The sequence below is a fragment of the Carassius auratus genome, chromosome 14, assembly GCF_003368295.1.
Source record: "Carassius auratus strain Wakin chromosome 14, ASM336829v1, whole genome shotgun sequence".
NCBI lineage: Eukaryota > Metazoa > Chordata > Actinopteri > Cypriniformes > Cyprinidae > Carassius > Carassius auratus.
The window spans coordinates 25,558,588-25,571,024 of record NC_039256.1 but is presented as its reverse complement, the minus strand read 5'-3'; the positions used below and the strand labels follow the sequence as shown (position 1 = coordinate 25,571,024).

General features: G+C 37.2%; 1 protein-coding gene across 2 annotated transcripts in view; it reads right to left on the bottom strand.

Moving 5' to 3' along the window:
- Nucleotides 1-228: 228 nt before the first annotated feature.
- The window catches only part of glra4a (glycine receptor, alpha 4a), a 36,358-nt gene continuing 24,149 nt past the window's right edge, over nucleotides 229-12,437 (bottom strand). Inside the window, exons 6-9 of one of the 2 annotated variants that reach the window (XM_026280889.1) lie at nucleotides 5,616-5,753; nucleotides 5,221-5,288; nucleotides 4,631-4,780; nucleotides 229-1,184 (exon numbers count right to left, since the gene is read on the bottom strand). In XM_026280889.1, the coding sequence (XP_026136674.1) occupies nucleotides 891-1,184; nucleotides 4,631-4,780; nucleotides 5,221-5,288; nucleotides 5,616-5,753 (650 nt within the window). In that variant the 3' untranslated portion in view covers nucleotides 229-890. Of the gene's footprint in view, nucleotides 1,185-4,630; nucleotides 4,781-5,220; nucleotides 5,436-5,615; nucleotides 5,754-12,437 lie in introns of both variants that reach the window. The other variant, XM_026280888.1, reaches the window with a different exon arrangement.

Below are 12,437 nucleotides of genomic sequence, written 5' to 3'. Positions count from 1 at the left end.
AAATCATCCGTTTCTTACTGCCATTAGTTTAAGCAATTTAACACATGATGGAATGATTTGGATTTTTGCATTTTCCGAATGGAATGATTAATGTTAATGAAAAACAACAGAAGAATCACTCTGAATAGGGTTCATCATACGCTAATCCTGAAATAAATCCAGACTGAATACTTTTTTTGTGCTTTTGTGTAACATTTTGCACCACGGTAGAAAACAGCTCCGAGATTCCTGGTAGAATATCCATTTATTCAAATTCAAAAGACAAAAAGAAACACACATTTGTGCTGTCTGCAGTCTGTGAACAACTCTGCATATGTACACTTTATACAGTCATATATATTTATAATCTCATTATTTAGTAAAACAGTACACCATTGCCCTGTAACTGTTCTCATGAATAATAAATCCCAATCCTCCCCTTCACAGCCCATTAGTTTGGCATTTTAGGATGTAAAAAACACATTTGTTTTGAGGTTTTCAAAAACATTCATTCAAGGATGCGCCTTGTGGTAAAATTCAAGTCAATATTTTCTATCCAACCGAGAATCTTTCAGCCAATAACTCAAATGGAGCCTACGAAGTGAGGACAATAGCACTGGCTATTAGTGCAATCCACTCGAATGAAGACGTGAAAGAGAGGAGAGCCAGGTCCCCAACAGCAGCATTTGCATCTACGAGCCCCCTTTGCTCTGAGTGAGCTCTTTAAAATATTTTTGAAATCCAGAAGTCACACCTGAGCACATGGTTTTAGCACTGACGGCAATTCTGGGGTGAATAAGCCTTTGAAATACACTTCTAGTGCGAGTATGACAGGCGGTTTTGGATCAAATGAAGAGATATAAGAAAAGAAAAGAAGCAGTAAGATGAGCCAGTGGTGTAACCAAGAGCGATTACAGGTTAGCGTGGATGTCCTCGTGTCGCAGCACTTTGTAGGTGATCCAGTAGAAGACGTTGAATATGAGGAAGCTGAGAGGAAACACGGCTCTGGATATGGTGTCGATTCGCTTGGCTCGGTCCACAAAACGCTTCCGGACGGCCTCTCCATCGTATAGCACTTGCACTGGGGGTGGTGGGGCGAATACGGTGGACCCCTCCACAGCTGTCCCGTCTTTTGTTTGTAAGCAATGGCCGAGTCCATACCCACGAAAGTAAAAGCCACGGCTCTCCCGAACAATCTCCTCCTCCTTTAACAGAAGAAAGGCATTATTAGAAGCAGGCAACAAAGAAAATTGGATAAATACTCCTCTCGCTGCACAATAAATAGTGGCAGTCCATCACAGAAATTGCGTGGCACTTTCGAATAAAAGCACTTAAAAAATTGCAATTGGTGGTGGGCTATACTTTACTTGTTTTAGAAAGCAAAAAACATTGGTAAAGATGGACACAAGAATAATTCCTGCATGGTTCACTTACAAACTTACAAACAGAAGGCTTTATTTAGAAAGTATTCCCCTTACCTTTCCACTTTGGCTTAGTTCATTGCCTCTAATGCCATATAAATTAGTCATTTGGATCAGTTTATCTGTCAATCTAAGACAAATTACCCCTTTCCTCGAGAGGATAAGAAGATTAAATTCTCGTTTAGTTCTTCATTAAATTCTCTGCTTGGACCCAAAAACAATCCAGTCAATCACATGCCTTGGAATAATGATGTGTTTGGTTTAAGATAAAGACACCCTTTAGAGTGAATGAATGTCACCTGTGAACACAGTTTAGGTCAGTGCTTACCTTATTAATCATGGCCAGGGCGTATCCAGACTCAGAGTCTGAGTCTAGCATGTAAAAAGAACTCTGCTGCACAAAACGATTAAGTATAAAACAAGTCAGTTCCCTTTGTATAAGGACTAAGGGCTACTGCATACTGGGGTCACTCAACAAACTCTGAAGGAAAGAAAGATTCTGGGTGGAGGTATGAATACTTTACTATAAGCACATACTTGAGAAATATTCATTGGTGCATTTGCTAAATATACACTGAGAAAAATATTGTAATTTTATTGGTAAAATTCTTTAAAAATGCTATGGTAAAAAGTGCATAATTGATTAACAGTACAGTTCATTCCCTCACTTATACATAAATCTAATTAATCATTTCAAGGAACATAGTGTTATATGTACAATTTCAGAATAAAAAATTCATCACAGAATTTACAGTGAAATTTGTAAATGACAATTTATGAATTCTTTGTGGCACCATTTACATTTGACAGTTTTCCTTTGAATTTTTTTCTTGTTTCAGTTATGCACATTATGGTGTAAGGTTATTTCTTAGTAACACAATATATTATCATAGTACATAGTATGTATATTAATATAGGCTACAGTCTACAAATTTAAGTTGAATTCATAAAACCTACAATGTTTCTAATGTATTTTTATTTACATTATATTTCTGGAAACAACAGCTGCAGGTTTATATATATATATATATATATATATATATATATATATATATATATATATATATATATATATATATATATATGTATATATATATATATATATATATATAAAACCATAAAGTTTACATATTTGTTTACAATGTTTATATTTACTTCAGCATGACCACATTTGCTCTGGAGTATGGGACAAGCATTTGTAATACATATGTGCTTAAAGTAAATGTGCTTATATAACTATATAATCCAAGCTGTTTTTGTGTTAACAATGTATGCAATTAATGGGTTTAATAGAAATGTGTGGACAATAATGCCCCATTTTACACCTGGCATTAACATTCATTTCTATATTCAATAACATGTGATCACAGGAGACGCATTACTTTCAGGAATAAACGACAATTGTAAGCGATCACTTGAGAAGTATGTTAATACCAGCTGTGAACTGGGCCAGTTTAGGACGGAGGGGCTTCTGGGCTTATGGGACTCAGTGTTTGCTAGTGGGCAAATAAGAAGGGGACACAGATGGTATTTTTACCCTGGCACAGGTGTTACAGTGCTGGTTGAATTTGCTGGCGCTGTTGCCAGGGAGCTTGTTCACTCTCCATAGTGAGTCGAAGATTCCTGGCTGCTTTGCTTGATCCTTCATGAGGAAGAATGACAGTGAGCATGGAGCATTGTGAAATGCTCCTGTTATATAACAGTTTGAAACATCTGTCTCGTTCTTTCTCTAAATTAACTTCTGGGGATCAATAGAGCACATCCATCCCTCCATCAAGCTGTCATTTTTACGTATCTTGCACAGTTCAGTGCATTTTCAAGCATCAAGTTGTGCATAACATTATATAGGCAGGCTGAGCAGAATTATTTTCATTAATATTGGTAACTGTGTAAATACTTCAACGAGAATTTAAGAGACAACAGCTATCAAGCTGCTGCTCTCCAGCACCATCCAAGTTGCTAGGCAACACTACTTGTGAGTGTACACTTCTTGCAGGTTTCTGAGGGACACTCCAATAAAGTGCACACTCAACCTAAATTCGACCATTCTTTCAAACTCTTTAGCAAAACTTGATCAAGTTTTAAGACAAGTGGACAATGGTCATGCTGATGTTTAAGACACATACTAATCAGCAGATTATAGAAATCAACTTCATTTAGATTTTTTATTTTATTTTTTATTTGAAATGAGTTCTAAAATGACTAAAGTAAAAATAAATGTAACCACCCCCAAAAAAAGGCATTACATGCATCTGGAACCAGTCGAATTATACATCTGATAAGTGAACAAGTCTTTCAGGCAACACAACTAGTTAATTCTGAAAATATATGGATTTGTGCATCCCTGAACTGGGCACGATCCTCTCAGCACCCATCTGTTTGTGTTTTCTTGAGCAGGAACATGTGGCCTAATTTGTCTATGGTGTTATTAAGGCAGGATAAAGCCAAGGATTTGTTGTATTGATTAATACTGGCCAGTAGTTGGTCCATCAGCCTAACAGCTCTCTCAGCCAGTGACCCGTGCATCGATACCACCCAGATTGATCATTCAGACCAGAGACTTTCTTGGCGGGAGAGAATAGGACGAAGAGTAATGCCGCCTAGATCTCCAAGGCAGGAGGGGAGGAGGACTCACTCATTCTTAATAGGGGTTATTCTTATTTTTCTCTCATTATTGATTCAGATACAAAGAACACACTCGTAAATCTCCAGCACTGTGAGTTTGGATGTCGTACAAGCCCAGAAAGTGCCCTAGCTGTTTTAGTCAATATAGTTTTACATGTGATTGCTGGGCTTTGATCTTTATTATAGTCCAACATTTCAGGATTTATAGAAATTACATTTAAATGTGTTTAGACTGATTTTACTCTCCAAAGCCTTGAGGGTATTTCCTTTTCGTTTAGAAGCCTCTTTAGAATTTCAGTCAGTGTCTGTGATCTCGGATCAGGAAGCAGGTTGTTGGCCTTTGGAAATTGGATGTGGCTAGGCTTTACAAGGTGGCACAAACAGTGGCTTCAACATAAGGTTCTGTTCACTATGGAAACAGGCTGATCTGAATTCCCGCACACGAGATGTGACAGCCAGCTGTAGCCTAGTGTGGCCGTTGCCAGTGTTTGGATATGTGGCTGAGCACAATAAGAAGAGATGCGAGTCAAAGTGTAATCCAGGGTGACAAGACAGCCTGTATTTGTTTGTGTGTGTGTGTTAGTGTGTACGTTTGTCGCACTTACGATTCTCTGCCTTCGCTGCTTCTTGCGCATCCTGATGAACTCCTTGTGTTGCCTTGAGACGAAGTTGACTGCTGCGTACTCCAGCAACGCAGCAAACACGAACAACAGACAAACAGCCATCCATATGTCAATGGCCTTAACGTAGGACACCTGGGAATCAAATTGTCAAACCAATTTCAATATTTCATCAATAAAGGCATTTATAGGTATAGAAAAACTGATAGTAGTCAGAAAAAACTGTAAGAATTTTTTTTTTCCTGTATGACTTTTTTAAGTGATATAAGAACTGTTTATGGAATGGTCAAGGAATTGGAATTGTTAAGAGGAATCAGTATTGCATTTGGAACATAATTTATAAAGCAAGTTTTTTTTACTAAATTAATTATGAAACAGAATCAACTGTGCTTTCATCATTTTCCTGCTAATTTAACAAATAGCACTTCTAGCTTATTCCCACCTCTCTCCTTCTCTTGTGTGTTTTTTTCTCATTTTTATTGATTGTCTCAATGCACTCATTATTTTATAACTGCACTTTCTGAAGTGTTTCTCTTTTTTTTCTCACAGGAGCAGGGTCATTTTGGTTATCTTACCTTGGGTAGAGAAGCTCGTGAACCGGAGCTCTGGGTGGTCATGGTGAGCACAGTGGTGATACCCAAGCCTACCCGAGCAGGGGCGGCATCCATGTTGATCCAGAAAGACACCCAAGACAAGATAACAATCAGCAGACTGGGGATGTACATCTGAATGAGATAGTAGCCCATCTGTCTCTCTAAGTGAAACTTCACCTCAATGCAGGTGAATTTACCTAGGACACCGCATAAACAGTGACATAATAGGTAAGTAATTATGCATAGTTTATGCATAACTTTTAATGCATTTTTTTAAGAGGTCCTTGAAATCAATTCTGTATACCACAGTGTATTTTACATTTTTTTTATAGATATTATTGGATGTGCGTGAACTAAGGTCATAGTGAAAAATGTACCTGTGTTGTAGTGCTTAGTACAGTAGCCAAGATCTTTTTCCTCCTTTAGTAAAAATTGTGGAAGAGTCAAGTCATCTGCCACCTGCACAGGGCTTTCAGAAAGCCACTCGAAGATCAGATCATTCATGGTGTAGCCAACTGTGAACAAAGAGAGCGAATGAGATAGAAAAATGCACATCTGTGCAAAAGAGTGTGAATTAGACCTGTCATGCTTCCTCTCTCATCCCATACTTTGTACACTGTGTAAAAGGTCATCTGCCAGACAACCAGAGCCGATCCTCCCTATATGCAAAATATGCAAGGTGCGTAGGGCCCCCGAAACACCAGGGGGCCCCCTTGCTCTCAAAGATGAATTAATTTTAAGTTTTGTTTTTGAATTTGGTGCAATAGGAGATCTTGGAAAATGCTAACATTTGCCTGATTTTACTGAAAGCGAATGTCCCACCCTCCTTGCAATCGCCGTTCAAAACCATGCGTCCTGAACGCATTTTTGTTTACAGACCAGAATAACAGATGACATTACTACAATAGGCTACATCAGCGGTTCCCAATTCCAATCCATGTTCCAAAGTGAAGTAAACCTCTGCTTAGGGAGTAGGGAGCAATGAATACAGTGTAGGGATAATTTTGATTGGAACACTTCACACTGAATCAGGTGTGTTAACTAAGCAAGACATGCACAATTTGTGTGTGAGGATTGGAATTGGGAACTGCTGGGCTATGTAGTGTGTAATTCATCAGCAAGAAAACTTTTAAAATACTACAATACCAGGATGGAAGACCGTGTTGATGTTTGTCTGCCATTCTCGCTCTGTCTGCACAGCGTGCATTAATGTGCTGATGACATATACTGTCTGCGCGAAAAAGGTGTGCAGAGGCAGGGCCGTAGCTGGGTTAGGGAGGCTAGGTTGTATCAGTGTGTCCTGTTTGAAAGTGTTTAATTTATATGTTCGTTCTATTTATTTATTTGTGCTATTTGCACAATGTTTAATTCTTTTCAAGTTAGTAGGTGTCCAGGTACGGAAACCGAATAATCAAATGTAAAATAGCACTGCATAGACTTCAATAAAATAAAATAAATAAGGTCAAACCAAAACGTATTCAGACACCTTCAAGATTTCTTACATTATCACATTTAAACTATTATTTGTTATAGTTTAAAATTAGTATTAAAATATATCAAGAACTCTTATGACAAGAGTTAAACTGTGTAAGAACAAATTCATCTTAATAATGTTCGCTAACTTTGATAGAAATATATGTAATGGATTACAATCAACCAAAACTTCAGACAACTGTTAGTGTGAAAATATTGACACAACTATCAATTCTTTGTTGAACAATTACCAAGCAATGCTTAAAAGCAATGCTTAAATTTGTTCAGTCTGTGTTGTAAAAAAGGTTGCATTAGCAATTAAAGAAAAAAAAAAACACGTAAGCAAAACATGGTGAGGTCAAAGTGTCTGAATAATTTTTTGTCCCAAATGTTTTATCAATTTTACTGGCAGTCTACAGTATGAAGAATTTTTGGGTATAATATGTCACAGTTTGCTTTATTTTGCTATACTTACATAAATTAACTATAGTGTCCTGCACCCACTAATAAAACACTATAAACAATTATATCTGGTGTCTGAATATTTTTTGGTTTTACTGTGGATTCATTCTTGTTAAAACTACAAAGTAATTCAGTGAAGAGCAGTGAGTGATTTTCTTTCTTTCATTTTATTGGATTAACATTAAAGACACCGACAGCAGAGCTAGTAAATTAGGCGTTTTGCATCCAAGAGACAATGCATCCATCATATTGATACACATCCAATTTCTTTCTCAACTGTTTACTTTTCACTTAAGACATAACCAACAGTTTTTTCAAACACACTTTCCAAGTTGGGTATTTTTACATATTTTGTATGTACAGGTGCTTCTCAATAAATTAGAATGATGAGGAAAAGTACATTTATTTCAGTAATTCAACTCAAATTGTAAAACTCATGTAGCAAATAAATTCAATGCACACATACTGAAGTTGTCTAAGTCTTTGGTTCAAAAACCCACCAATTCATGATCTAAATTAATTAAAATATGATGACATACCAATCAGCTAATCAACTCAAAACACCTGCAAAGGTTTCCTGAGCCTTCAAAATGGTCTCTGACAATCATTGACGCCCTTCACAAGGAGTGTAAATCACAAAAATTAATTTCCAACAAGCTGGCTGTTCACAGAGTGCTGTATCTAAGCATGTTAACAGAAAGTTAAGGGGAACAAAAATAGGGGAAGAAAAAGATGCACAACCAACCCAGAGAACCACAGCCTTATGAGGATTGTCAAGCAAACTGGATTCAAGGACTTTAGAGAACTTCACAAGGAATGCACTGAGGCTGGGGTCAAGGCATCAAGAGCCACCACACACAGAAGTGTCAAGGAATTTGGCTACAGTTGTCTTATTCCTTTCGTCAAACCACTCCTGAACAACAGACAACATCAGAGGCATCTTACCTGGGCTAAGGAGAAGAAGAAATGGACTGTTGCCATTGGTCCAAAGTCCTTTTTTCAGATGATAGCAAGTTTTGTATTTCATTTGGAAACTAAGGTCCTAGAATCTGGAGGAAGGGTGGAGAAGCTCATAGCCCAAGCTGCTTGAAGTCCAGTGTTAAGTTTCACAGTCTGTGATGATTTGGGGTGCAATGTCATCTGCTGGTGTTGGTCCAATGTGTTTTTTGAAAACCAAAGTCACTGCACCAGTTTACCAAGAAATCTTGGAGCACTTCATGCTTCCTTCTGCTGACCAGCTTTTTGAAGATACTGATTTCATTTTCCAGCAGGAGTTGGCACCTACCCACACTGCACCAAAAGTTGGTTCAATGACATTGGTATGCCTGACTGGCCAGCAAACTCACCAGACCTGAACCCCATAGAGAATCTATGGGCTATTGTCAAGAGGAAGATGAGAAACAAGAGACCAAAAAATGCAGAAGGGGCCATTGTCAAAGAAACCTGGGCTTCCATACCCCCTCAGCAGTGCCACAAACTGATCACCTCCATGCCACACTTTTGTTAAATGTGAGCCAAAATCATCACAATTAAAAGTACAAAAGACTTAAACTACTTCAGTCTGTGTGCACTGAATTTATTTAATACATGAGTTTCACAATTTGAGTTGAATTACTGAAATAAATGAACTTTCCCTTGACACTCTAATTTATTGAGAAGCATCTGTATTTGTCGGTACAAAAGCAAGAAAAGGCAGATTCGGTGTTTAAGCGCTTTGAGACATGTTAAATTGGCAAGGTTTAAAAGCACGTGCAAAAGATAAGGTTTCGTGACGACGCACAAGTAGTGGCCCGTCAACTGTCCTGAGTGTCTTTTTAGGCTGGCCTCAGCCAGTCGGTTGAGATCTCCAGGGGCCCCTCCCTCAGGCATTTCTATATTTATGTAGCCTACACAATAATAATTTTTCACATTGCAATCCTTTATTTTTGGCATGTTTGAGTGCGTCACTGTTTTGTGATAAGAAGAGTGTACGCACACTGTGGAACTGCCTATACTATGCACCATTGACTTTAGACCAGGTTTTTGTTGGTCAGTGGCACAGTCTATTTCAGTTGCCTCAAATTGCAATGCTCCTGAACATACCTTGTTTTCAGACCAGCATGCCCATGGGCACAAATGGAATTGCTATTTAAACAACGTGGTGCAGGACGTGAAAATGACAACTACGTTGGGCTGAAACTAGCAAAAAAACACCACACAATGCGCCAGGTGTATTAGGACCCACTGTTTCTCAAGGGCTTCCCACAAGCGCAATTTTAGATGGAGAGAAAGACGGACACATCTACACGGTGAGAATAGAGGTCTATTAAAAATGAATGAGGCATGCAATAACAGTGTAGAATACTTGACAAATCTGAATAATATTGATGTCTATCACCGACCCTCAGGGATTTACAAAGACATCTATCCATTCATCTTCAAAACAACAAACCCATGAAAAAAGGATGAAGACCGAAAGTCCTTGAATGTCTTAGTGTCTTTGAAAAGTCCGGTGTGGTTCCACACATTGTATTCAAACTGGTAGGAATATGAATGTTTTCCGAGATAAGAAAGGTTTTGTTTTGTCTACTGTTTCAAATGTCAATATATTTCAAAAATGCATTATAAGCTGTACTATTCCCATAATATTATTCTTTTAGAACTCACTTGTTGCAGTAAAAATTTAAATGAAGGCTCATATTATATCACCAAGGCTACATTTATCTGATTAAAAATACAGTAAAAACAGTAATGTTGTGATATACAATTGCAATTTAAACCGTTTTCTATTTTAATATTTTAATTTTTAAAATTTAATTATCCCTGTGGTGTCAAGGCTGATTTTTCAGTAGCCGTTACTCTAGACAGTATTCAGTGACATGATTCTTCAGAAATTATTCTAATATGCTGATGATGCTCAAGAAAGTTTGTTTAAGCACTGCTAAAAAAAACAGCTGTGATGCCTAATATTTTTGTGGAAAACGTTTTTTTTTCAGGAACTTTTTAAGGAAAAGAATATTCAAAGAACACCATGTATTTAAAATAGAAATATATAGTAATATTAAAAAAGTATTCCCTGTCTCTGATAAATTCAGTGCCTAATTAAAGTATCGGTTTCTTAAAAAAAATATACATATATACTGTATATATATATTTTGGTCAAAAAAATATGTTGTTGGTCTGTGCAGCCTGTTTGATTTGTGTGTTCCTTATAATCCACAAAAGCATATGTTCGCTAAATCTGTGTCAGTAATGCCTAAAATCATTTATTTTTGAAGCATTAATGCTTACATTTATTTAATTTGTCATGCTCCCACTTTTCCTCCATTTTCTTGCCTTTTTCATAATTTTACTTGAAATATTTGTTTCCTTGACAACACTTTTGCACACCCGATTCCCTAAAACGTTCTTCCCTCCTTTGTTTTACTATTCAAACCTTTGTTTTAATCTATACGTCCTGCCTTTAGCATCAGATTTCTCTACCAGGATTTCCAGACAAGGTGATCCCACCCCTCGGCTGCGTCCTAACACTTGTCAAAACAGTTTTCAGTGGGCCCTTTCAAAGCCCTAAAAAAGGTGCGCTTGTCTAATCAGAAATGATTATGCCCTCCATAACCACTTTGTTAGGCAGTAAACCTGCCTGTCTTCCTGTGTGTGTCTCTTTTTGTCTGACCCTGCTCCTTAGAGGAGGGCAGTTTTAACTGCAGCCACGAAGGAGGGATTTTCCACTCACTGAATAAATACTGTAGACGTACAGAGGACACAGAAAGGACAGTAAAACAACGCTGTCTGTGTGTAGTACGCCCTCTAAATCTTTTAAACCATATGAGTCACTGAATGTTGGTCACAACACATAAATTGGGATCAACTCAAATAATTCAACAGCCAAATCCAGGTGTCAAGCTAAGTGGCATCTGCAGTGCATTTCTGCTTTACACAGATTCCTCATTTGACTCTTTTGGTTGTTAGAAAGGAGTGTTCTTTTGTCTCAGGGAGGTGGAATTAAAAGCCTCTCGGGCAACTGAGGTGGGTCACATAATAATGGGGAAACAAAATGAAAGTTTCATTATTGATATCCTTTAAATTGGTTCCAGGAGTTAAGATGCTATCTGCTCCGAGGGCACTGGGGTGGTGAATAGTCTATTTCTTCGACTCCCTCTTTATTTTATCAAGGTAATAAGGAAGGACACTTTATGCACAATTTTAAAATGAGGATGCCATTTCTGATATGGAGATTCTACTTTATTTTGTGCAGTGAGACATAGAAAACTGTTTGGATTTATAGATTTTCTACAGATCTAATGCTCAAGGTTACCGGGTTTGCAAGTGGAAATAGACCAACAGTGCACTGTCATTACAATCTTAATAGTGTTTGTTAATGGTAGCAGTTATATACTAACATTCATAAGTTTTATTATTATTTTTTTCTCAGGAGGGATGCATTAAACTGGACAAAAGTGACAGTAAAGTTCAAATTTAGCTGTTTGAAAAACTCTCATTAAAGAAAATGTATTGTGGCTTCCATAAAGATGTTAAGCAGTAAAGCTGTAACCTTAACACCAATTCAACATATTAGAATGATTTCTGAAGTATCATGTGACACTGAAGACTGGAATAATGGGGGGAAAAATCATCACAGGAATAAGTTGCTTATAGATGTGATGCTGGACCAGAAAACCAGTCATAAGTGGCAATTTTTTGAAATTGAGATTTATATATCACATGAAAACTTTCCATTGTTTGTTTGGATAGGACATTATTTTGCTGAGATAAAACTATTTTAAAATCTGGAATCTGAGGGTCCCAAAAAATAAAAATATTGATTAAAAAAAAAAGCCTTTAAAGTTGTCCAAATTAAGTCCTTATAGCAATGCATATTACTAATGAAAAGTCTTTTGCATAAAAGTTTTGGCATAAAAGAAGAATCAATAATTTTGACCTGTACAGTGTATTGTTGGCTATTGCTACAAATATTCTTGTGCTACTTACGACTGGTTTTGTGGTCCAGGGTCATCATATTTGACTATTTTTGCTGTATTTTTTATCATATAAATGCAGGCTTGATGAGCATAAGAGACTGGTTTCAAAAATATTTCCATCCCTAAACCATGTAACATAAATATGTTCACCTCAAGCAACAATGCACACAAGAAAGTTTTGAAATATATTTGCTATAGACTTTTAATTCCATTGACGTCCATTCATACGATTGCGAATGCGTCAGACCAGAAGCGCAAGCCCATATGAAAAGTTTTCGCATTTCACTGCGTTCCAAAGTTCAAGCT